This window comes from Hypomesus transpacificus, chromosome 13 (assembly GCF_021917145.1).
Source record: "Hypomesus transpacificus isolate Combined female chromosome 13, fHypTra1, whole genome shotgun sequence".
Lineage (NCBI taxonomy): Eukaryota > Metazoa > Chordata > Actinopteri > Osmeriformes > Osmeridae > Hypomesus > Hypomesus transpacificus.
The window spans coordinates 10410962-10437832 of NC_061072.1; the positions used below are offsets into that span (position 1 = coordinate 10410962).

General features: G+C 47.5%; 1 protein-coding gene across 1 annotated transcript; it reads left to right on the top strand.

Moving 5' to 3' along the window:
• Window positions 1-4400: 4400 nt before the first annotated feature.
• On the top strand, window positions 4401-26640 carry dnah3 (dynein axonemal heavy chain 3). The gene is made up of 61 exons (XM_047032696.1): window positions 4401-4418; window positions 4612-4710; window positions 4839-5002; window positions 5320-5488; window positions 5735-5927; window positions 6101-6296; window positions 6483-6608; window positions 7198-7393; window positions 7495-7674; window positions 7895-8031; window positions 8162-8267; window positions 8387-8565; window positions 8726-8910; window positions 9140-9263; window positions 9377-9530; window positions 9680-9824; window positions 9986-10197; window positions 10494-10585; window positions 10724-10838; window positions 11059-11175; window positions 11454-11633; window positions 11820-11956; window positions 12119-12320; window positions 12455-12547; window positions 12642-12752; window positions 12858-12972; window positions 13156-13354; window positions 13474-13582; window positions 13673-13786; window positions 13875-14051; window positions 14224-14315; window positions 14431-14650; window positions 14836-14970; window positions 15197-15308; window positions 15424-15665; window positions 15967-16067; window positions 16291-16396; window positions 16688-16817; window positions 16934-17170; window positions 17345-17448; window positions 17543-17837; window positions 18019-18198; window positions 18296-18419; window positions 18553-18709; window positions 18831-18974; window positions 19060-19726; window positions 19850-20015; window positions 20200-20416; window positions 20590-20772; window positions 20949-21147; window positions 21261-21774; window positions 21883-23510; window positions 23659-23884; window positions 23994-24238; window positions 24383-24499; window positions 24707-24864; window positions 25015-25182; window positions 25354-25496; window positions 25607-25811; window positions 26048-26185; window positions 26287-26640. Exons 1-61 carry the CDS (start codon window positions 4401-4403, stop codon window positions 26638-26640), a joined length of 12051 nt encoding a protein of 4016 aa, XP_046888652.1.
• The last annotated feature ends 231 nt before the right edge of the window (window positions 26641-26871 follow it).

Below are 26871 nucleotides of genomic sequence, written 5' to 3' on the forward strand. Positions count from 1 at the left end.
TTCTCTGCATGTTAATGAGTTTTCCATCCACCTCCATGTTCATCAACTACAATTAAGAGAAAATTGTTGCTCTACCTGTTCTGTTTAGTTCAGACCGGTGTTGTGAATCTATTTTAGGCGGCATTATGTTCATGCTAAGCCAAGAAGGAGGAAGGAAGGGTGAGTATGTTGTGGCTGTATCAAGAAGCGATAACTGATGTGGGCGGTTCACCAGAGGGGGGACAACCTAGTATAGACATGGAAGCATATTTGGATGTAATTTTGACCACCACACACATCCAGCTGTACCTTTATCTTTTTCTCTGCCCTGAAGAAAGCCTTTGAGACGAATTGTGTGGCAAGTGGTCTTATCACATCCAGAGAAAATTAATTTGCTAATTAATCCTCTGCTGTGCTCATCTCTTCCTTTTATGCTAAGGGGCAGTATAAGCTTTCATTGTTATGCCAGGCCAACAGATCGTGTGTCAATCACACAGATAATATGCTTGTTTACATACCATGATCATGAAAAGAAGGAATAGCTACATATTTAATAGCTTCTTCAAGTTACCCAGTAACAGTCACCCTGTGACCCAGGCCTGGGATTGGGCTTCAGCAGAGCCCTTGAGTCATTGTTAAACACCTCTAGGCAGGGTACTGTGTGTAGGCCTGCACAGCACGATGTATTCATTAATAATAGTATGCCTCGAACAGATCACTGTAATATCCACAACCCTGTCCACTCCACACAAGCATTGGGAGTCCTTTGGAGCATCAACTGAGAAAGTCATATTATAAAAGACGACAAAATAACAATGAATGAAATTCAGTGCTGAGACAAATGCAGATTCAGAAGATACATGTGCTGACTGTGAGAAGAATGTTGCCAGGTATTTAGCAGTCTGTTTTGTGTGGTCCCACCCGCACTTTAACTTCAGACTCTGATGAGGTCAGAGTAAGGACGTCGGTCCACATGCACAGCTTTATTTAAAGCTGTTGTCACAGGAGGAGTCCTTCCTAAGTGCCAGCACACGGCCTTGTGGCTCCGACCCCACCTTGACCTCTGTAGACACACACAGCTCACACCAGCTAACCTGCCCCTACACTTTGATGCAGCTCAGCCATGCTCTCTGTCACTCACACAGGATTCTCTGCAGTTTAACTTAAAGGGGTTTAATACTTCTTGTCTTTCCTAAAGGAGATGTTCAAACATGCCCATACACATTTCAATCCTTCTTCTCCAGTCTCAGAGCAGTTGCAACTGAAGTGTAAGACAGTGCGTGTATTTAGCAGTGTAGAGTAGCAAAGCGATGGAGAGAGTGTGAGAAGGAAAGGAGAACTGGAGATGAGAGAGAATCGTCTAAAAGCTGCTGCCAAGAGACGGTAATTAAATGCTTAGTCATGGCAGAACAGCTCAGGGTTTTTGTGTTTAATTTGCTATTGTGTCACTCCAGACTGAACACTTGATGAGAAGAGTACAGAAAAATCTGCACACATAATGGATTGCACTTCAGTGACGGGACTGTTTCTTCCTAATGAATAATTAGGATCACCTTATTTCTTTTTCCTCCTGGCAACCTAAATACTTTCTTTTAGGCCAATGGGATTGGCATTTGGCTTATCTGATCCAATGTTTTTCCTGCCTTGTAAAGAAAACAAGTCACCTTTATGTTTATTTAATGTTGCTTAGGTTCCAATCAGGACAGATGATATCCTGATCTTCATTAAGCAGTTAAAGCAGTTTAATAAGGTAAGATGAGGAGATGGATTGCCTTATTTACAAGCATCTGATTACCTAAAATGGTGCCATTTAATGTATGTTAGACAGTGACACGTAATACAGGACAATATATTTGAAACTTAGTGTTCAATGGACTACAGACATTAAAGGATGAACAATACAATGCAGTGATGGAATATTAACACACCCAATCTGACAGAACATGGTGCTAAAGTCTCTGCCCCCCCCCCCCCCCACCATTTCATCCTTTCACAGTATGTTCATCTTTTCACACCTACATTCAACACAGTCCCAATTCCTGCCCTCTTTTTGCGGTGTTTCTCCTTCTGCTCCCTCTGGGATTCTGTTCCTCCATATAGGCATATCACATTCTGTAGCCATGCATCTCCTTTCCCCCCTCGGATCTCTCCTTCTTTCCCCCTTTCCTCCACTTCCGAGTTTCTTCCGCCGTGTCTTCCCCAAGGGTTTGCCTGAAAACACAGAGGGAAGATTTTAGGGGGTCATGTAATAGATCACCCTACTTTTCTTTCCAGGCCTGTTGTTATTCTCATTTCCCATGGCATATTTATCATTTTATATGATTTCACAATGTCTGGGAGAGAGTGCCTTAAGACCTATATTTACACCACACATGCTTGAAAAATCACTTATTTTCCATGATCCAGTTTACGGTGCATGACATCACAACGTAAATGGGTCATAGGCTTACGCAGGGACTTTTATTTTGCAAAATTGCAGGGGCACTAGGATGTCATCTATCATGTATGGGGCAGAGTATTGCACCTAATGTATGCTCCTACTCCGGCAGGTAAGGGGTTGCTGCCTCAAGGGGTGGTGGGAATAAAGAACTAAAGGACTACACGTATGCATATGCGTCATACACTGGTCCAGTTATGAACTCCAGAGTCTTAAAAACATTTAAACCGCACACACGTTTCTACCCATTTATTTCTTCGAGGTGCGATGTGAAGTTTGCATTCCTCTGGGTATTCCTCTGGGCTGAAGCCGTTATTACACTGGTTATTGATCATGGATGTCCTCAGAGTGTGCACAGGAAAATTAGAGTTAATTAGGCAGTGACACCATTGCCCTGAGCTGTTCATCCACCCACCATCGAGAAAACAGAGAAATAAAGAGAAATATCCCACTGCAGACTTGTAAACAGACCATTTTGATGATTTGTGTAACCCCGGACCTGAGAGGGCCGAGGTTGTGTTGCCATGTTTCACATGTTTGTACTTCATCAATCTATCCCAAGGTAGGGGTCATGATTACAAACAACACCTCCAGATGTCACATTCAAAGCTACCCACACCTATCTAGGAGCCGATCAAATTATGAACACAATCTGAAAATATCTTGCTCTGCTTGTGATCGTTTTTAAGCAGCTCTTCTCCTGTTGAGAGTTGAAGGTAACGTCTGAAGTTTTAAAGAGATTTAGCCACAGGTATCTCACGATGTAAAGCACAAGCAAAACTGTAATTATGCCAGAAGGGGTAGAAATCTGTATAATCTTTATAATCTCAACCAGAAAGGTATTTTACAAAACAAAGGGTAATTAAGGGCTATGGTATTGCACACATTGTAGGACATACATTCAGTATTCTGTTGACACAATATGAAACAAAGACATTCATTACACAAAGTGTATGCAATATTAGGTTGACACATTAAACGAGGAGGAGTGCTTGACCCCCCAACCTGTAATGTGCGAAATTTCAGTTTGTCTCTCAGTTATCATTAAAACAAAAAGCAAATTATTCATTTTTAAAATTCAAACAGTCTGGTTTATTCCCCTAATGAGAACAGAATCACTTTTCACTCTCTTTTGCCGAAGCTTACTGCACAGCAACCTTCAATGACCCCATTAGACTAATGGGTACATGGCCGGTCTTCACGAGATGGATTTGTCTAATTGTGACCTCTGGTGGTTGTTCATGGAAGTTTTCATTCCCGTGCGTGTCCTAATAAGATATTCTATACGTTTTCATTCCCATGCATGTCCTGATATTCTTTTAATGCATTTCGTGTTCAGAAGTTGTTGAGCATTATGAATTGACTGACACTAATGATTGAAAATCTAGCATAGTCTTCAAAATATTTTGGTGCATCATGTTGCTTGGTAACAAGACAGGTGTTACTATGGGATAGAGCTTCCTGTGTTGGGACAAAGTAGTTTTACAAGTTAAGTGCCATAGAGTCTACATTGACTATTCTTATTAAGGGCATAGTAGCCAACCTAAAGACGAACTTATCTCTACTTAAAGACTGGATACATGCAGTGGCTTTGTACATCATTAACTACAAGCCGTTCATTGTAACATTGAAATGCAAGGTTTAAAAGTTTAGACACATGGATTCAATGGGACGCGGGAATTTGAGATAGGCTACTGAAATTAATATTTTTTAAATGGCTATTTCTAATAAACGAAACCGTGTCACAATCGAAACTCCTTTATCACGAAGCAAAGAACGGCAGGTAATTCTGACATTCTAGCAACTGCATTTTGTTCAGTTGTTATGGAATTTTTCTGTGTAAATACTGTTGCTCCGACATCCGACGTACGGAGGACAACAGTATTTTAGTGTGTTATTGTAACAACATAGACTTAAGTTGAATTTGGTAGCTCTACCTAAAGAAACATGTTTGTCATGTAATTATCCAAGTCTAGCTTCACAAATGGAACGACTGAAGCAGGTAGGTTTTGCGGGTAGGGTTTTAGTTTGTGTTGTCTTAAGAGACTGCATACACACGATGTGGTGTTAAGAAGGAATCCCATCACAGAAATGAATCACAGAATTAATACAATTTGGGAATGTTATCAATTCGTTTTTTATATGGCACATTTGGATATTTGTATTTTACAGAGTATGCACTGTTTAAATTACAGATGGAGGATGACTCCATCCACAACATGAGTCATGCCAGAGGACTTCCTGGTCTTCCACCTCTCCCGCAAGCCTCTGAGGAACCTTCAGAGCTTTATCAAGTGAGAAGATAATGACTTTTCTCTTTAAAACAAATTCAGTTTCCAAGGTGTTTGGACTACTTGGGTTGATAGGTTTAGGACACGCATTACCATGGCATGCCATGTCTTTTGTTTTTTGTCTTTCCCAGATTATCCTCAGACACGGTCACCACCCACCTATTCTTCAGAACACTTCATGGACCCTAGCAGTCCCTTTTAAGGAGCAATGTCACCATCGCACCCCCAGTGAGTCGATTGGGAACAATTACAGTCCCCAGGCAAGGGACCTAAAGATCCGAAACCTACAAAGGAGGCCAGGAGTACTCTCCAACTCTCTTGGAGATTCTCCTGCTTACAGTATCCTTTTCAAACCTGTCAACTGAAACAGCAGTAACAGGCTGCTTGAGAGATACTACTGGTACTTTCGAATCAACTAATAAAAGTTATTGCTGTTTGACAAAGCCTCTTTTGTTGGACTTTAACTGTACCCCTACAGCATCTACTCCAGATGAAAACAAACAGAAGCTCTCGACCAGAAAAAAGTGAGCTAACAAGTAGAGGCTCATATGATCTATGGTAAAAATGTAGGCAGTGTCATTAAAGTGAGCTTGCTAATGTGCTTGTTGTTAGGGATTCAGCTCTTTGTGCCTCGGTCTCAACTGGACTGAGGACCAGTCCCAGGGACCCTGTGACCCCCGGGAGCCGACCCATGACTCCCAAACAGCAGCTGGATATTATGCGCCACCAAGAGGAACAGACATGGAGCTTGGAGAATAAGGTCACAGAAAGAGACCTGGAGGCAAGTAGTCGATAAGTCTCATGATTCAAGTTGACTGATTGCTTCTCTCAGTCTGTCCGATCGATTTGGTTTGCATCCCATTCAACCAGACCAGTTAGTTTCTACAAGAAAGCCTACTGTAACTAGTTCATAAGTTGTGTTACTAAACACAACTTTGCTGTGTCAGATTAAAGAAAAACGAAATTGTCCATTGATTTGATACTCGACACGTTTTTTATACCGTGCTGTATTTCCCTGTTTCCACAGAGGTACCTGTACTACATCTCTAGCGGAGTGCAGAGTTCCATGCTGGCTCCCCAGCCCCCCCAGCAGATGAAGAACATCGTGGGCAAGCTGCCCCCAGTCACAGAGGACAACAGCAGGGACATGCAGAGGCTAAGGGCGAGCCTTCTGGACGAGGTCAACACCGACTACGACTTCAGCCTCAGAAAGAGCATAGGTAGCAGAACCCTCCAACGTTATATTGACGTCTCAATTGGGAGCACATTTACTGGAACGATAAAAAAATTAAAAAAACTTTTCTCTGTGTAACATATGGTTTTTCACAATCACATCCTCTCCCGTGCCCTCCCCCTCCCCCCCCCCCCCCCCCCCCCCCCCCCCCCCCAATAGTGGACTACATCCTTAAGGACCCGTCGGAGCGCCAGCGCCTCGTCATCTCCAGCATCCCCAGGCCTTTCCCCAGGAGGGTGATCCGTGGGCCTGTGCCCTGGGGGTGTAGCTACAGAGAGGCCCACGTCTGGCAGAGCCAGCATCTGTTCACTGTCAACCACATGATGGTCCTACTGCAAGATCTATGGCTTAACAGGTAGCCCACCCACCAACATACTATCACACATTTGATTTGTCCGTTTATTCCATTGTTGTAATTCACAACATACTCTCTTTCTCTCCCTCCCTCTCTCTCTCTCTCTCTCTCTCTCTCTTTTGCTCCCTCTCTCTCTCTCTCTCTCTGCCTCTCTGTCTCTCTCTCCCTTTCTCTCTTTCTGTCCAGCTTCTCCTCCCTGAGGTTTGTGAGACTAAGGGACCTCTTCTCTGCCAGTCTTCCCCTCCTACCCATCGAGTTTGAAGACCTGGTACAAAGACAGTGCCAAATCACCAGGGACGATCTGGTCCACAAGTGAGTAATGGTGATGAGTCCCTCAGTCTGTCTGTCAGTGACTGAATCTGCCTTGAGACCGATATTAAGGTGTGCAGAGCTAATCCCTTGGGATGTAGTGCTAAGCTTCTGTTTCCACCTTGTCCAGTCTGTCAACCCTCTGTCACATTCTCCTGTTGAGTCTTTGTGGAGATTGGTTTACTCTCTTCTCTACATAAGATGTCCAGTGCAACTTGAACTGTATGCTTACTTGTAGAGGCTGGTTGACAAGAATAGCCTAACAGTCTGTGAGATATGTGACTGAGTGTTAGTACTGGCAGTTTGTTGGTTTTTGTGCTCATTTGGTTCTACTTGGATCCCATTCTGTCCTTGTTTCCCTTGCCAACCATTGTGTAAAGCCAAGAGACATTGTGTGCTATGTTGTCGGTATTGTTTCTATGTCTGAATGCTAAGGCGGTTTTCCAATTGTTTTTACATAACAATAATACTTAAATAATCACTTTAATTAGCTAGCTAAACAACTACGCCCCCACCCCCCACCACCTCAAAAAACCCTTTGAGCCATCATTTCCTCTATGGCTGCTCCTACTCACTTCACTGTGTGTTTCAGTTGGCTCCCACGTTGTGCCTCCATCTTCGTCACCTCCAAAGACCTGTGGCTGCCCCTGGTGCCTGAAAGTGACATGGTGACACCTATCATTGCCCAGGAGTTTTTCTCCTGCGTGGGCAACCTTATGTCCCTGCAGCTGCGCAGCCTGGTCATCGCCTCCCTGCAGGACCTGTTGAGCTTCTTCAAGGTCCATCAGGTCTGACTACTCAAAACGTCCCAATGTCTGTTTGCTGCCCATCCTCACCCGGTCCCATCAGCCAATATTTTTATGCTCTCCCTTTCTTGGGTCTCCCATAGGATGGCAATGACTTTGGGGAGAAGTTTGATGAGATGAGGTACGTTCAGCCCCAGGTGTTGCTGGTCAAGCTGGGGGTGGAGGAACCTCGCATCATCTTCCAGCCCAGCCTCCAGAGATGCTGGGAGCTCCTCCACAGCAGCTTCATGGAGATCATTAAGAGCGCTCAAAACCTCCAACGGGTACTGATGCCTTCTTTGGTGTTCCTCCCGTTTCTTTCGTAGCAACCCCCCCCCCCCCTCCCAGACACACACACACACACAGAGATGGAACAACGCAAAAGAGACACAGATGAACAAAGACGCAGATATACACACACACACACGCATAAACACACAAATACACAGACATAGAAAGTTCAATGATGCCGTTTGTATGACCTACCTTGTCCTTGTGTCTTAGGTGGAGTGTAACCTCTTCCCAGAGATCCAGGGTCAGGGCCTCTACCTCCGCTCTGTCGGGCCTAACGAGCTGCTGGTCACAGACCTGCTCAGCCAAGCCAAGAGCATCTTCCACCAAAACACTGTGGGGCCCCAGAAGTACGTGCCCGAATCTTGTCTCCTCTCTGTTTTACATCCTCTTCATCTCGTATTATACAATAATAAATGTGAGCTTAGGTTATCAAAAGGTTATTCATTTGTCTGTATTTATTTGTTTGTTTTCTCTCAGGTATTTGAACGTATATAAGAAGTACAGCCATCTCCTGGACAACACAGCAAAGCAGGATATACTGGCATTCCTCAATGAGAAGCACTCTCTGCAAGGCTTTACCAAGGTAGACACCCTGAGAACCCTGACATCAGTCCCTTATTTCCACATCACAAACGATAGATTATTAGTATTTTTCAATGTAGATTCAGTCGATTCTGGCTTCTTCTCTTTTACCCTGTTCAGAAAATCCAAGGTATTCAGCAGTTGTGGAAGGAGATAGCCTCCCTGCACATCACAGTGCCTTTGTCCATGTTCTGCCTGGATGCCGTCAGTCTGAACGATGAACTGTGCGAGAGAGCCAAGAGGCTGGAAGACACGCTCATCACGTTTGAGGTGGAGGAGAACCGAGAGCTCAACAAGAGGTACACCACAGAACAAGAACAGGCGGGGATTGGTGCTGAATCAGAATCACCATTATTAATCTTTTTTTTCTGGTGTAGTGCTTCACAAGTCAAGGGTCTGCATGGTACCTAAAGTGAGGCCTTTTAGAATCAAGATTATCATTTGGATCCAAATTTCCAGCCTCTGTCACCGCTACGATGAGATTGCTCAGACCATCACTGGGGTCCCGGTTAACACAGACGAGCTGGTGGCACTCAACCAGTACCTGAAGCGGACCAGCGAGGTGACTGTCCACAAGCTCAGGGATGAGGTGGACGAGGCTGGCAAGCGTCTCAGTTTCCTGCTCGACTACGCTACCCTGCCTGGTACGTAGAGCGGTCCTGGAGCAAAGCCACGAGGTGGACGGGTCTTACACTCTGTGGCCTCTGAAGATGATTTATAGATGATATGTAGATCAATCAAGTGAGGCTCAAATGATAACAATCTTCTTTCTTTGAAATCATGTTGTATGTAGCCCTCATTAGTTGGTCTGAAGAGCTGATGGTCGTTGGTCATTCGATTGAAGATGCCTTTCTCCCTCCTCTCATATTGCAGTTGAGGACTTGAAGCTGAACAGCAGTGTTTTCCACTGGCCTGAACACATCCTGACTGTGTTTGACCTCAGCAAGAACCGTCAGGCCACCAGGAGAGAACAGGCAGAGGACCGCCTGGGCAAGAGGTACACACACACACACAGACACACACACACACACACACAACAAAGCTAACAAATCCATCAATGACCTTTTCCCAGATACCTATTAACCTCTTCCCCTCTTCCTGTCTCCTCAGGATAGCAGAGTTTGAGCAGAAACTGCTGGGTGTGGGGAAGGAAGTGGAGTCTTTCAAGAAGAAGGAGCTCATGAGCCTGGAAGAGATCAAGAACAACGTGGAAAAACTCAACGAGCTCACTTCCTGTCTGGATGCTGCTGTCACTGAACTTGAGGTGATGCCTTGAATGTCCATTGTGAGATGGCTTGGCAGGCCTCCTTACAAACAGTACCTTGTATTAATGTATGTTCCCAGTTGCCAATCGAATTCCTTTAGTGGTGGATTGAGAGTTTGCTTGTCTCCTCCCCCCCCCCCCCCCCACAGGACATCAACAAAGAGGAGACTCTGCTGGAGAAGGAGTTGAGCCAGTTCCCTGGACTGCAGACCCTGATGGGCAACAAGCAGCCCTACGATCAGCTGTGGAACACCGCTTTCAACTTCCAGAACCAGTCAGAGATCTGGATGAACGGTACATCTCGGCAGAGGACACCCTGGCTTCACACACCACACCTGAAACCCTCCTGCTCGATCTTTCCCTCACCCTGTTTTTCTAGTTGTTGCTGTTTCAGAAGTATTCTTGTGCTGTGTTATGTTATGTATAATCTGTGTCTTGAACGGCTTCGCCCCCAGGCCCCTTCGTTCAACTGAACGCAGAGAAGATCGGTGATGAGCTGCTCACCATGTGGCGCACCATGTACAAGCTGACCAAGTCACTCTCCGACCTCCCGGGGCCTCGGCGCATCGCAGACAGCTTCAAGATGAAGATCGACAAGTTCAAACAGCACCTGCCCGTCCTCACCACCATCTGTAACCCAGGCATCAAGGACCGTCACTGGGAGAAGGTCAGTACTACGACCCCCCCCCCCCCCCTGCCTGGATCAGTGGGCCCAACTCAGCCAGGAGAAACACTTAGTTGTACAGAGGTCCTGTAGTCCCACTGTGAGCGAATCACAGTGCGAGCGAGACAGCTGAAACATCAAGATGCGATTCAGGAAGCTTGGAATCCTTCTTGGTCCATATCACTTTAAAGTCAGTTGAAGTCAGCAGACCCACCAGTGATATCAAGTTGGTTATCGAGCCCTGTGGACCACTTTACTGTGAGGTGAATAATTGATGCCCCTCCTCTTTGTGTTCTCAGATCAGCTCCATTGTGGGCTTTGACATCAAACCAGATGTGGACACTTCACTGCTCAACATGCTGGACCTCGGCCTGTCCAAGTTCTCCGACAAGTAAGGATATTCCCATGCTGCACATTCTCATAGTTCTCTTTTGATCATGGCGGTACCATGAATGAACTGTGTGGTTCATTCAAAATCTGAAAAAACATGGATTCAATTACTGTTGTGCATTTGGACTCACCCTCTCAGGCTGGAGGAGATGGGAGCCTCAGCCAGTAAGGAGCACTCTCTGGAGAAAGCCATGGAGAAAATGAAGGCTGAATGGGCTGAACTCCGCTTGGCCTTCACTCTCTACAGAGACACGGTAAGCACACGTGTGGGTCCTAACACAATAGCAAAGAGATTGTGGACTGAACTAGCTAACTAGACACACTCACGGCAATGTATTCCTGACAATTGTGTTTGAATTATTTAAATTAAATATGGCTAACGAAGATAACGAAGATACTATTACACTGTAGACAGTATCAACTAACCCACCATAGCTGCATGGATCAGTTTCAGTTTCATGCTCTTGCGTCCAGGGCACGAGTATCATATCTGCAGTGGATGACATTCAAGTTCTCCTGGACGACCACGTCATCAAGACCCAGACCATGCGTGGGTCACCCTTCATCAAGCCTATAGAGGCTGACTGCAAGGTAGTCATACAGCAACATGTCTGCTGTGTCTTGTAAAGTGATGTACTGATATTCATCGAGTGTGAACCCAGAAGTGCAGCTCATGTAGATGGGCTTGTGTTGGCGATCTGTTTTTCTACTACCTTCGGTGTTTTCCCCTATGGCGCTATCTTTGATTTTCTTTCTTGTTTCCTATCTCTTCATTCTGTCCATTTATATCAACTCATATCATCTCTCTCTCTCTCTTTTTGTGCCTCTGTGTCTCTCTTTCTTTCTCTCTCCGACTCTCTCTCTCACAGCAATGGGAGGAGAAGCTGCTGTCGATGCAGGACATCCTGGACTCCATGTTGAAGTGCCAGGCCACCTGGCTGTACCTGGAGCCTATCTTCAGCTCCGAGGACATCATCGCCCAGATGCCGGAGGAAGGACGCAAGTTTGGCATCGTGGACAGATACTGGAAGGATATCATAGCAGGGGCGGTGTGTTAAAGCGTGCACGCTCTTCTCTCGTGGAGTTTGGGGAATATTCCAGATGTTTGAATGCGTACACCGTCTTTGGCTGGACTGATGTCCACCCTCCACTTCGTCATCAGCCTGATGGTATGTGTGTGTGTGTGTTTGTGTGTGTGTGTGTGTTTGTTTGTGTGTGTGTGTGTGTGTTTGCAGGTGAAGGACACGCATGTGCTGGTGGCCACTGCCCAGCCCAACATGCTTGGGAGGCTGCAGGAGGCCAACGTGTTCCTGGAGGACATTCAGAAAGGACTCAACACCTACTTGGAGATGAAGAGACTTTACTTTCCCAGGTAACGCTCACCGCAAGAGCTCGACATCCTTTGGGGGGTTTGTCCAGTAATAACACAATATTTTGTTACTCTTTAGTTATAATTTAATAAAGTTAAAAAAATTATTAAAAGTAGATGGATTAGTGATTAGTCTTGAACACGTTTCGATGTCTGCCATCGCAGGTTCTTCTTCCTGTCCAACGATGAGCTCCTGGAGATCTTGTCAGAGACCAAGGACCCCATGCGTGTCCAGCCCCACCTGAAGAAGTGTTTTGAGGGCATAGCCAAGCTGGAGTTCAATGAGGACATGGAGATCACTGGCATCATCAGCTCAGAGAAAGAGATGGTGCCCTTCAGTGAGAATATCGACCCTGCCAAGTCCAAGGTATACTACTGTAGGACACTTTCAGATGCTGGTGTGAGCAGATGTCGCAAACTATGAATTTTGGAAACCACGGAAGTAGAGCTATCATAGTTGTATTGTGTGTTAATGGCCTGCCTGGGTTTGGTGGTGCTCAGGGCATGGTGGAGAAATGGCTGCTGCAGGTGGAGAAAATGATGCTCAGGAGTGTCAGAGACGTCATCCACCAAGGAGTGGACGAGTATGTTCAGGTATTTCCATCTCATCTCTTACCTGCCCACACACATCCGGTCATTTAACCTGAATACAGTCCTGTTCTGCAACAGTGTACTTATGACCTTGTAGGTGCCCAGGAAGAAATGGGTGTTGCAGTGGCCAGGGCAAGTAGTCATCTGTGCCTCCTCCATCTTCTGGACCAGTGAGGTGTCTCAGGCCATCCAGACCAACACCCTGCCTGTAGGTCTCCCCACACCGCCTCTCCCAACATGTACAGCAGTTTCAATCCACTTGACCCTCACGTAGAGTACAGTATATTGTCTGACTGTCTCCATCCCTCCCTAGGCCTATGTGGATCAGAGCAATGCCCAGATTGCGGAAATAGTGGAGCTTGTGAGAGGGAAGCTCCCAGGAGGAGCCAGAATGACCTTAGGAGCTCTCACTGTCATCGATGTGCACGGTACAGTCCTCCAACAACTAAAGCGTTCTTTCTCACATATAAGTATACTGTAGGGTGAGAATTCCAGTTTGCAAATGTGCCATATTTGGTGAAAATGCTCCTACTCCGGTGACATGAGTGTGGCACGTACACGGGATGCGTTTAGCCTCGAGAAAGTCCCACGACTTGTCCTCTTCCCCTCAGCGCGAGACGTGGTGGTCAAGCTGGCGGAGGATCGCATCTCCTCCCTCAACGACTTCTCCTGGATCTCTCAGCTGCGCTACTTCTGGGAGGGCGGGGACGTGCTGCTGCGCATGATCACCACCCAGGTCAAGTATGGTTACGAGTACCTCGGGAACTCCACCCGGCTGGTCATCACGCCGCTCACTGACCGCTGCTACAGGTGAACAATGTCAAGCAACCCCTTGCCCACCACTGTACATGTTGATCTATGCGTTGAAGTCGTAAACCAAAGGGGAATTTCTCCTCATCTTGACGGTGTAAGGGTTTCATGTTCCTCAGAACACTGATGGGTGCTCTGAAGCTGAATCTGGGGGGAGCCCCCGAGGGGCCCGCAGGGACGGGCAAGACGGAGACCACCAAGGATCTGGCCAAGGCTCTGGCCAAGCAGGTACATCCAGTAGGAATGCATTACAATGCTTTATCCCATGATGAGCGCCTTGTTTTTTCTCCTCACTGGATGTTTTTGGTTTTCTCCTAGTGTGTTGTGTTTAACTGTTCTGATGGCCTGGACTACAAGGCCATGAGTAAGTTCTTCAAAGGACTGGCTCAGTCTGGAGCTTGGGCTTGCTTTGACGAGTTCAACCGCATTGAGGTGAGTCTGGATTTGGTCACTGAACTGGTGGAATCGATGTGTGACTGGTACTTTGACTGATAAAGTAGATGTGTGTGTGTGTGACCAGGTGGAGGTGCTGTCTGTAGTGGCCCAGCAGGTGTTGAGTATCCAGCAGGCTATTGCCAGAGACCTGAAGACCTTCATGTTTGAGGGGACCGAGTTGAATCTGAACCCCACCTGTTCAGTCTTCATCACCATGAACCCTGGCTACGCTGGACGAGCAGAGCTTCCTGACAACCTCAAGGTACAGGATGACACTCAGTACTGATGATCGCAGGACTGGATGGGAAAAACACAGTTCTACAGAAATTCTACAACATTATGACTTTACAGTTTTTAAGGTAATCATTATTATTCCTAGACGAGCAGTTCTGCGTTGTTTTTGTTAAAGTTTTTGGCGTCACATTATTGTGCAGGCTCTTTTCCGTACTGTGGCCATGATGGTGCCAGACTATGGTCTTATTGGAGAGATTTCCCTCTACTCGATGGGCTTCATAGAGTCTCGCAGGTACCCGTATTTCTAACCTTCTATGGAAAATGTCTGTATTGGAAAGTACATCCTTCTATGTAGTCATTTCTCTTTGCCACCATCTCCAACTTCTTCACCTCCTTTTCTCCCTCAGCCTTGCCCAGAAGATCGTGGCTACCTATCGCCTGTGCTCGGAGCAGCTGTCCTCCCAGCACCACTACGACTACGGCATGCGTGCGGTGAAATCAGTTCTCACTGCCGCGGGGAACCTGAAACTGAAGTACCCAGAGGAGAACGAGAGTGTGCTGCTGCTCAGGGCTCTGCTGGATGTCAACATGGCCAAGTTTCTGGCCCAGGACGTGCCTCTGTTTCAGGTACGACCTTCTGGGTCTTCACCCCATTAGTTGGGGTAAATTAGTCAATCAGAAACTGCTTTGTTTGGTGACTATAACTGTGGTGGGTAGTGTTAAGTGTAAAACAGAATGTTTCTTTTTACATCTGCCTATATGTGTGTATCATATTACAATGGCTCATCATAATCTTCCCATTTGGTCCACAGGGTATCATATCAGATCTGTTCCCTGGGGTTGTCCTGCCTAAACCAGACTATGAGCTCCTCCTCCAAGCCTTGATTGACAACATAGCTAAACTCAAGCTCCAGCCAGTTCCGTGGTTCATAGGCAAAATCATCCAGGCAAGAGCAAATCCCCATCCCTGTCTCAATGTGTCCCTCAGACTGGAGCTGCCTTGACATGTGTTTTTGCTTTGTGTTGTTTTGGACTTATGCCTGTCTCACTGTGGCAGTGAGACAGGGTGTGCTAGGTGTATGAGATGATGAGTAATGCCTGTCTCACTGTGGGGGGTGTGCTAGGTATATGAGATGATGACTAATGCCTGTCTCACTGTGGAGGGTGTGCTAGGTGTATGAGATGATGCTGGTGCGGCACGGCTTCATGATCGTAGGAGACCCTCTGGGAGGAAAAACCTCTGCTTATAAAGTGCTCGCTGGTGCCCTTGGAGACCTGTTTGATGGTGGGTCCTAGTTAGCATCTCCATGGCAAACCGATTGCCACCCACAATTAGGGAACTTGGATGTTTTGTGACTGGAACCAACATGTCTCCATGGTTTCCATGTCTTCCTCCTCAGCCAAAATGAATGAGGAGTATGCTGTGGACTTCCGTATCCTAAACCCCAAGGCCATCACCATGGGTCAGCTGTACGGTTGTTTCGACCCGGTCAGCCACGAGTGGTCAGACGGTGTTCTGGCTGTGTCGTTCAGGGAGCAGGCTGTCTCCATTTCCGACAACCGCCAGTGGATCATCTTTGATGGACCCATCGATGCCGTGTGGATTGAGAACATGAACACAGTTCTGGATGACAACAAGAAGGTGAATATTAATCACGTCATTTCAACGGCGACGTTTCTATACAATTTTCTACAGTGTTTCCCACAGAATGTGATTATATTTGTGGTGGTAGGCAGGGGCGGAGCCAGACGTTGTGAAAACGCGGTGCTCAGCCCAAACCCATGTCCTAGTATAAGTTAGATGTGAGTGTAGATAGGGACTTCCACAAGTCATGTTGCGGTTGCGACAAATAATAAGTCTGGGAAACACTGGTGTACAACATGACCCAGCCTCATAGCATGTATCTAGCAATATGTGAGCTTGCCTTCTCTGTTCCTCCCAGCTGTGTCTGATGAGTGGGGAGATCATCCAGATGAGTGCCAAGATGAGTCTGATCTTCGAGACAGCCGACCTGGAGCAGGCGTCCCCAGCCACAGTCAGCAGGTGGCTCTCTCTCTCTGGGACACTTGGGTGTCTCCTGCTGAACCAATCAAATAACACAATAGATCCAATATTTACAGGAAATAATGCCCCTGCACCCCTGTATATAGAGGATAGCATGGTGTAAAGACGTGGATGGATGCAGAGAGCTAGTCTCTAGTATGATGAAGTGAATGGTTGATTCGGATGTCTGGTAGAGTGGCTGATGGCTGTGGTGCTTCCTCAGGTGTGGGATGATTTACATGGAGCCTCACCAGCTAGGCTGGGCTCCTCTCAGAGACTCCTACATGGACACGCTGCCTGAGAGCCTGGGCAGAGAACACAGGGACCTGGTGAGAAGAGACACACACGAGCACACACACACACACACACAAGCACACACACACACACAAGCACACACACACAAGCACACACACACAAGCACACACACACACAAGCACACACACACACACACACAAGCACACACACAAGCACACACACACACAAGCACACAAATGCACACACAAGCACACACACACACACACAAGCACACACACACACACACACACACAAGCACACACACACACAAGCACACACACCCAGTCTCCGTGGTCAGTGGTGACATGGGTTTTCTCTGTCTGCAGATTGTGGAGATGTTCGACTGGCTCGTTCAGCCTTGCCTGGACTATATTGCCAGAGAGTGTCGTTTCCTGGTGCAAACGTCGCCCATTCATCTGGCCTACAGTCTGATGAGGCTGTTCACCTGTCTCATTGGTCAGAACCAACTACCTATAAGCAGCTTCCTAAAATACATGTCTGTATCTTACTTTAATTGGCTGATAATGTGTGCTCGCATGTCCGTGTATGTTGCTCTGTATGTTCCAATCCAGATGAGATTGCTGAGTCAGGAGCCAATGAAACGGAGCCCATGTCCGATCAACAGGTGACCATGTGGCTGCAAGGCCTGTTTCTATTCGCTGCAGTGTGGAGTCTGGGCGGAACCATCAACGGGGACAGCAGGAAGAGGTTTGATGCGTTCTACCGCAACCTGATCATGGGCATGGACGAAGAGCACCCTCGGCCCAAGACGATCAAACTCTCCAAAAGCAACCTCTTCCCTGAGAGAGGTAATTAGTGGTATATTTAACATGATGTGATTTGGTTAATCAAAGGCTAGCCGTGTGGAAAGATGTTAGAGGCTGTGGATCAGCCGTACATGTGTTCTGGGAAATGTGTTGGTCCACCGTTATTCATACAGACCAATGAAGACGAACGTACTGTATATGTTCTGTACATTGTAGGCACCGTCTACGACTACTATTTCCACAAGCAGGGACTAGGGCAGTGGAATGCTTGGACTGACTCCATCACAAAGGAAGAGAGCATCATCTCTGCTTCAGCCAATGTGAGTTAACTCTATGGCACTAACAACCAATGAGCTGCACCGCTTTTGGCGCTGCCATGTTTGCTGAGAGCCTCTGATCTATCTTTCCTTTCAGGTGTCGGACCTCATCATCCCCACCATGGAGACCGCCCGCCAGGTGTTCTTCCTGCGCACCTACGTGGCCCACGAGGTGTCCACGCTGTTCGTGGGGCCCACTGGCACGGGGAAGTCTGTCATCAACAACAGCTTTCTGCTCCAGCTTCCCAAGGAGAAGTACACGCCCAACTGCATCAACTTCTCAGCACGCACCTCGGCCAACCAGACCCAGGACATCATCATGGCCAAGCTTGACCGCAGGAGGAAGGGGGTGTTTGGGCCTCCCATGGGCAAGAAGTGTGTCATTTACGTGGGTAAGGAGTACAGAGGGGCAGATCCATACAGAATGAACTGAATCCTGGTATCTGTGAAGGTGGATCAATTGGTTAAATTCTGTACTCTTTTAGTGTCTTGTCAACAGTTTGTGTAGGGTTTGAGATTTGACAACAGTTTTTTTGGTATGCTGATCAGTTTCTCTGTCTATCTCTCTCTCAGATGATCTCAACATGCCAGCTAAAGAGATCTATGGTGCCCAGCCCCCTATAGAGATATTAAGACAGTGGATTGACCACTACCACTGGTACGACAAGAAGGACACCACCAGGCAGGACCTGATGGATGTGCTGTTCATGTCGGCAATGGGGCCCCCTGGTGGAGGGAGGAATGACATCACAGGTACCAGAATTCTTCCTTTCACATTTTTTTTATGGCGGGTCGAATTGTCTCATTTGCAAGATCTCTCTCTCTCACCTGTTAAACATTTGTGACATAGGTCGCTTCACTCGTCACTTGAACATTGTTTCTATTGACTCCTTCGATGACGAGACACTGAGCAAGATATTCACCTCCATCACTGACTGGCACTTTGGAACAGGATTTGATGCTGCTTTCTACAGGTAAGGCCAGAACCCGTTTATTTATCTTCCATGAAGAACTCAGTTCAGAACAAAGTGACATGAGTTTGTAACGTTAGTAAAGGCTAAGCCTGTGAAGAGCTGATGGATCCTGATCTAACTTGTTTCTCTCGAGGCTGGGGAAGATCATGGTTCAGGCCACCATGGCTCTCTACAAGGACACGATCGACAGCTTCCTGCCCACCCCCTCCAAGTCCCACTACATTTTCAACCTGAGAGATTTTTCTCGAGTAATCCGAGGAGTCCTGCTGTCTCCACACACACACCTCCAGGCAAGCCCACCTGGAGAACCGCTGCTCACTCACAAACAAGCAGATACTCATTCGTTGTCAAAGTTCTTTGTTCCAGTCCACACTAGGCTGTATACATTAAGCCATGTTTCTGTGTGAACAGGAGGGAGACAAGCTGATCCGTCTGTGGATCCACGAGGTCTACCGAGTATTCTACGACCGTCTGATAGACAAGGAGGACAGGGAGACGTTTTTCAACATCGTCAAGGAGAGGACCTCTGGCTATTTCAAGCAAAGCATGGACAAGGTAAGGCTCCTTTACAGCAAACCCCAGAGCCACGCCGTTGTGTCTCGAATCTCAAACCCTGTTCTTTCTCCCTCTCTGTGCCCAGCTCCTAAGCCACCTCACCCCGTCAGGGAAGGTGACGGATGAGACCATCCGCAGTCTGTTCTTCGGGGACTACGGCAAGCCCGATGCAGACAACAAGGCCTACGACGAGATCACAGACATGCACAGCCTGACCGAGGTCATGGAGTACTACCTGGATGAGTTCAACAACGTCAGCAAAGCTCCCATGTCTCTGGTAATGTTCAAGTTTGCCATCGAGCACATCTCCCGCATCTGCCGTGTGCTCAAGCAAGACAACGGCCACCTGCTCCTGGTGGGCATCGGAGGGTCGGGGCGCCAGAGCGCCACCAAGCTGGGCACTTTTATCAACGACTTCGACCTGTTCCAGATCGAGCTGACCAAGAACTACAGCGTATCGGACTGGCGCGACGACCTGAAGAGAGTCATGCTGAAGGCGGGGATTGAAGGCAAGAAGACCGTGTTCCTGTTCAACGACAGCCAGATCAAAGACGAGGCCTTCGTAGAGGACATTAACATGCTGCTCAACACAGGCGACGTGCCCAACATCTTTCCCGCCGATGAGCGTGCCGACATCATCGAAAAGGTGCAGGGCATTGCCAGGATGGAGGGCAAGAAGATCGACGCCACCCCGCTGTCCTTGTACAACTACTTTATCGACCGCATCAAGGCAAACCTTCACATTGTGCTAGGTGTGTCCTGTTTTGTATTCTCATATCATCAAAAACAGACCATCACTATTTTCCATTTTTGCAATAAGTTGATCATGTATATCTTGGAACACAAGTATTGATGGTGCCTTTGCTCCTGGATAGCAATGAGTCCCATCGGTGACGCGTTTCGAAACCGCCTGCGGATGTTCCCCTCGCTCATCAACTGCTGCACCATCGACTGGTTCCAGGCCTGGCCTGAGGATGCCCTGGAGATGGTGGCCCGCAAGTTCTTAGAGGATGTGGAACTGGAGAGCAGCATCAGAAAGAAGTAAGAAGCTTACTCATTCCATTAGTGCATGATATAAAAGACATTACATTTAATCACATTATTTCTCTAGTTATTTATTTGTAGGAAAGGCCATAACACTATTGTTTGTTGTATGTAGAACCCTCCCTTATATCTCTTTCTGCAATAGACCATTCAGCGGCCATGATTGTGGTGTGTTTTTCAGGGTCGTTGAAATGTGCAAGATCTTCCAGGAGACCGTGAGAGAGATGTCAGAGAAATACTTTTCCAGACTGAGGAGACACAACTATGTGACTCCAACCTCCTACCTGGAGCTCATCCTCACTTTCAAGACCCTCCTCCAATCCAAGAGGGACGAGGTGGACACTGTGAAGAACCGCTACATCGTTGGTCTGCAGAAACTGGACTTTGCTGCATCTCAGGTGTGACAGTCTAGACTTTCTTTTCTGATCATAATAGTAATATGAACAAATCCCTTGACTAAGAAATATTATTGACAAACCGAAGAAGCCCAATTTGCGTTCTTTAAAACAAGGTTGCATAATGAATACCGGGTCAGCACTGCAGTCGTTGTATCTCCATCTTGTCTTCACAGGTGTCAGTGATGCAGAAGGAGCTGACAGCCCTTCAGCCGGAGCTCATTCAGACCTCGGCCGAGACTGAGAAGATGATGGTAAAGATCGAGAAGGAGACCGTGGAGGTGGACGCCAAAAAAGAACTGGTGTCTGCTGACGAGAAGGTGGCCAACGACGCAGCCGCAGCTGCCAAAGCCATCAAGGTGAGTCCTTGCACTTTGTCAGCACTTTCCTAGTCATGTGTTTTGGTCTATTTGTACACATTTTTTTATATTCAGGTTATATTTTTCTATTACAAGTACAATATGTGGACCAGTTAATTGTTGTAAAGAGATGAGATAGTGTCAGTAGTGATCTGGGGTCTGCTGGTTGTGCCCAGGATGAATGTGAAGGGGACCTGGCGGAGGCCATGCCAGCCCTAGAGGCTGCTCTGTCAGCCCTGGACACCCTGAAGCCCTCGGACATCACAGTGGTCAAGTCCATGCAGAACCCTCCAGGCCTGGTCAAGCTGGTCATGGAGTCCATCTGTGTCATGAAGGGAATCAAAGCAGAGAGGAAGCCTGACCCTGGTGGCTCTGGTACAGAACATCACTTTTTTTCTACGATGCATTTTGAGCTTACAAAGACAGTGGTTCTTGAAATATATGTGGCCTTTAAGATTCTATTCAGAAAAAAAACTTTGGTTTTTCAGGTAAGATGATAGAGGACTTCTGGGGTCCCTCCAAGAAGCTCCTGGGAGACATGAAGTTCCTGGAGAACCTCAAAGCCTACGACAAAGACAATATCCCCCCTGCGAACATCAAGACGATCCGTGCAAAATTCATCGACAACCCTGAGTTCCAGCCATCCATCATCAAAAACGTCTCCTCGGCCTGTGAAGGCCTGTGTAAGTGGGTGCGATCCATGGAGGTGTACGAGCGGGTGGCCAAACTGGTGGCGCCCAAGAAGGAGAGGCTGAAGGAGGCGGAGGATGAGCTGTCTGTGCAGATGAAAATGCTGTCCGTGAAGAGAGCTGAGCTAAAGGAGGTGGTGGACAGACTGCAGAGCCTCAACGATAACTTTGAGGCCATGAACAACAAGAAGAAAGAGCTGGAGGACAATATTGAGCTGTGCTCTCAGAAGCTCATTCGGGCGGAGAAGCTGATTGGCGGACTGGGTGGGGAGAAGGATAGGTGGACAGAGGCCGCAAGGCTTCTTGGGATAAGGTGAAACAGAACATCTACATTACTGGCAATTCGGTATCTGAAAATCATCATTGTGTCTATCTAGAGGGGAATCATTCAATGAAAACGGTTGTTTCTCTCTGTTTTCAGATACACCAACCTGACTGGTGATGTTCTCCTCTCCTCTGGGTCTGTATCCTACCTTGGGGCCTTTACAGTAGATTACCGCGTGGATTGCCAGCGTCAGTGGCACCAGCTCTGCCAGCAGAAAACGGTGCCATGCTCTGAGGACTTCACCCTCAGCAACACACTGGGCAACCAAGTGTCCATTCGTGCGTGGCAGATTGCGGGCCTACCCGTCGACTCGTTTTCAACCGACAACGGAATCATCGTGTCCAACTCGCGCCGATGGCCCCTCATGATTGACCCCCAGGGCCAGGCCAACAAGTGGATCAAGAACATGGAGAAAGCCAACAAGCTGGCTGTCATCAAGCTCACGGACGGGAACTACATGAGAACCCTGGAGAACTCCATCCAGTTTGGCACGCCCGTTCTCCTGGAGAATGTTGGGGAGGAACTAGATGCCGTATTAGAGCCTGTGCTGCTGAAGCAGACCTTCAAGCATCAAGGGGTGGAGTACATGAAGCTCGGCGAGAACATTGTGGAGTACTCCAAAGACTTCCTGTTCTACATGACCACCAGTTTGAGGAACCCTCACTACCTCCCCGAGGTGGCTGTAAAGGTCTGCCTGCTCAACTTCATGATCACCCCTCTAGGCTTACAGGACCAGCTCCTTGGGATCGTAGCAGCCAAGGAGAAGCCCGAACTGGAAGAGAAGAAGAACGAGCTCATCCTGGCGAGTGCCGCTAACAATAAGCAGCTGAAAGAGATCGAAGACAAGATCTTGAAGGTGCTCTCCTCCTCTGAGGGTAATATTCTAGAAGACGAAACGGCCATCGAGGTCTTATCCTCTTCCAAGATCCTGTCTGAGGATATTTCAGAGAAGCAGAAGATCGCCAACGTCACAGAGAAGGAGATCGACGACACCCGTATGGGTTACAGGCCCGTGGCTGAGCACTCCTCCATCTTGTTCTTCTGTATCTCCGAGCTAGCCAACCTCGAGCCCATGTACCAGTACTCACTTACATGGTTCATCAACCTCTACATACAGTCAATCACCCAGAGCTTAAAAAGTGACGACCTGGCTACCAGGATTGACATCATCGTGGATCACTTCACCATCAGCATCTACAACAATGTTTGCCGCTCGCTGTTTGAGAAGGACAAGCTGCTCTTCTCCCTGCTGCTCACAGTGGGGATCATGCAGGGGAAAGGCAAGGTGGATGACACATGCTGGCGTTTCCTCCTAACAGGCGGAATTGCACTGGACAACCCACATCCCAACCCTGCTCCGGAGTGGCTCTCTGACAAGTCCTGGTCTGAGATAGTCAGGGCTTCCAAGCTACCAAACCTGGTTGGCTTACTTGAGCACGTCAAAGAGAATGTTCCCAAATGGAAGAAAATCTATGATTCTGGGAGGCCTCATGAGGAGGAACTTCCAGACCAGTGGAAGAGTCTGGCGGGGATGGACCTCATGGTGGTTCTGAGATGCTTCAGGCCGGATAAGCTGGTCCCGGCAGTGCAGGAGTTCATCGTGAACAATATGGGGCGCACCTACATCGAGCCACCCACCTTCGACCTGGCGGGCAGTTACAACGACTCCAACTGCTGCTCTCCTCTCATTTTCGTGCTCTCGCCTGGATCGGATCCGACTGCAGGTGACGTCAGCAAGACATTTGCTGTCATTTCTGTCCTGCTCTCTGGCTTTATTTGAAGTTGTCACTAGACATGAACCTTGTCTAGTCACAGTTAGCACTCGGATATTGCTCTTGTGTTTTTAATGCCAGTGTCTTTATGTTACCTTAGGTCTTCTGAAGTTTGCTGACGACCTGCAGATGGGGGGCAGTAAGACTAAGACCATCTCCCTGGGGCAAGGCCAAGGGCCAATAGCGGCCGTGATGATCATGAGTGCCCTCAAGGAGGGCACCTGGGTGGTGCTGCAGAACTGTCACCTGGCCACCAGTTGGATGCCCAGCCTGGAGCGGATCTGTGAGGAGGTCATCACCCCCGACAACACCACACCCACCTTCAGGTCAGCAGTACCAGAATCACACTGACAATCCCAGCTCTTTTGCGTTCGTATTCGTCATTTCCATAACCGAGAGCGTGAATAGGTCAAGCTGTTGTGTTTTCTCTCGCAGGTTATGGTTGACCAGTTACCCATCGGACAAGTTCCCCGTCAGTATTCTGCAGAATGGTGTGAAGATGACCAACGAGCCTCCCAAAGGAGTGAGAGCCAACCTGCTGCGCTCCTATCTCAGTGACCCCATCTCCGACCCCGCCTTCTTCTGCAGCTCTAAGAAACAAGCCGCCTGGCAGAATCTCCTGTTTGGGCTGACGTTCTTCCATGCTCTGGTACAGGAGAGGAGAACCTTTGGACCGTTAGGTAGGTTCACAACGCTTACATGGTTGTTCTGCGGCTCTATTCCCACTTTCCATTTCTGTCAGTGGGCTCCATGTCTGGCTTTTGTGTTATTTTGTGTCTCCTGACAACAGTGCATGTTCAGTTGGATTCCTGTTTTACCCGCAGGTTGGAACATCCCGTACGAGTTCAATGAGTCTGACCTCCGGATCAGTATGAGGCAGATCCAGATGTTCCTGGATGAGTACGAGGAGATTCCCCTGGAGGCTCTCTCCTATCTGACAGGTGAGGCAATCACAGTTTGTCAGAGGTCATTTGTCTTTCCTCCTTTGTGAAGATGATCTCACCCCATTCCTTGTCCCTTGACATTTTATGTTCTGTGCTCTTTGACCATGTATCATTGTCTTGTTTGATGAGCTCACAAGAAAAACATTCAATTATAAATAACCGTTTTTATGACAACCTGTATCAACTGTACCCCTACCCTACCAGGTGAATGTAACTACGGTGGCAGGGTGACAGATGACAAGGACAGGCGTCTGCTGCTGTCTCTGTTATCCATCTTCTACAACAAGGAGCTGATCGAGCAGGAGTGCTACCGCGTGTGTGAAGGAGACCTGTTCTACGTCCCACCTCAGGGCCCCTACCAGGTACTGTCACAACCTTATACAGGAAAGTACCTGGAGTAGGAACAAGAAACAGCAATGGTGTTAGTTGTAAACAAGTGCAACACGTCATATTTACATCTCTACGTCTGTTTTCCGAACATGCTTTTATTTTTTATCCATTGTCTTTTCTAGACCTATGTGGATTACATCCGCAACCTTCCAATCAACGCTGACCCTGGAGTGTTTGGTCTCCACAGCAACGCTGACATCACTAAGGACAACCAGGAGACCAATCAGCTGCTTAATGGAGTGTTACTGACTCTACCCAGGCAGTCAGGGGGTGGAGCTAAGTCTCCTCAGGTTAGTAACCGTGAGCTCCATGGCTCCTACATTAAATTTTCATTCTCAGCCATTTGCTTATTTGGTGGATGATCCGAAATTATTGTGTGAACCTGTTCACTCAGGTAGTTTCACGTCTTTTCAGAAAGATTAAATGGTTTGGTGCGTTTGTTTTTTATTTGTGGGTTTCAGGAAGTGGTGGATGAACTTGCAGCAGACATCCTGTCCAAGTTGCCAGCTAATTTTGATGTAGAAATGGTGATAATGAAATACCCAGTGATGTATGATGAGTCCATGAATACTGTGTTGAGACAGGAACTGATCCGCTTCAACAGGTACAGTACCTGCTCACGTAGCATACAGACACAGGATCAGGACATGTGTATTAACAGTGTTTCCATGTCTCCGTAGTTATAACAACAGTTTGTGTCTCACACCTGCTCAGGCTTACCCAGGTGGTGCGTGTGAGTCTGGTGAACATCGGCAAGGCCCTAAAGGGTCAAGTGGTGATGTCGGCTGAGCTGGAGAATGTGTTCAACAGTATGCTGGTGGGCAAGGTGCCTGTTATGTGGGCATCCAAGTCCTATCCCTCTCTCAAGCCACTAGGGAGCTACGTGGCTGACCTCTTATCCAGGCTGCAGTTCTTACAGGCAAGTCCTCATCAGCAGGATGGGAGGGTCATAATATAGGTTAGGAGAGTATAGCTTAGTGGTTAGAGCACTTGACAGCAGATGAAAAAGTAGCATGTTCAAATCCCTGTGTACTGTATTTCTTTTTGGATAAAAGCGTCTGCTAAATTAATACGTTATTATAAACAAAGTCAAGTATGAGTTGCTTTGTTGATTATAAAAATACTAATGTCTGTACTGGGGCCTTTGTTTGATAGGACTGGATAGATCATGGACCACCTCCAGTTTTCTGGGTCTCTGGATTCTACTTCACTCAATCCTTTCTTACTGGAGTGTCTCAGAACTTTGCCAGGAAGTACACTGTGCCCATTGACTACATTGGCTTTGAATTTGAGGTGAGTTCAAGTTTCAGTCTCTTTCTCTTCTCTTTCAATGTAAGATGTGAGCCCCAGCTTTCTGTGGAGCAACGCTGGTCTAAGTCCCCCTCCTCTATCAGGTGACAAAGCAGGAGACCCACATGAATGAGAAGCCAGACGACGGAGCCTACGTCAAAGGTCTTTTCCTACAGGGGGCGTGCTGGGACAGAGAGAAGATGGTCATCGGAGAGTCTCTCCCCAAGATTCTCTTTGACCCCCTGCCCATCATCTGGCTTAGACCCGGAGAGATGTCCAAGTTCCTGCATCAGAACATCTACGTGTGCCCGGTGTACAAGACGAGCGCCCGCCGAGGGACCCTGTCCACCACGGGACACTCCACCAACTATGTTTTGCCGATCGAGCTGCCCTCCGACCAGCCGCAGAAACACTGGGTCAACCGTGGAGTGGCGTGTCTGTGTCAGCTGGATGACTGAAGAACATCCGAGGTACGCGTAGTTGGAGCAATGACAAACCAAAAGTGAACTCCCTCCCTGAAAAGGCCTAATAAAGATACTGTATGCAGTAGAAATTTTTTCTTTTTCTTAAAATTTGCCAATACATCATAGTTTTCATTGCTTTACTAAATATGTTTACTTAGGACTGATGTTAGAGGTCTGTATTGAAATTAGTGAATCATTTTCCAATCAGTTTAAATATCAGTTGAT

Coding starts and splice junctions, on each gene's coding strand:
- dnah3 (XM_047032696.1), top strand. Junction 14,651..14,835: donor AGGACGTGCCTCTGTTTCAG/GTACGACCTTCT, acceptor TTTGGTCCACAG/GGTATCATATCAGATCTGTT. Junction 18,420..18,552: donor TTTGATGCTGCTTTCTACAG/GTAAGGCCAGAA, acceptor GTTTCTCTCGAG/GCTGGGGAAGATCATGGTTC.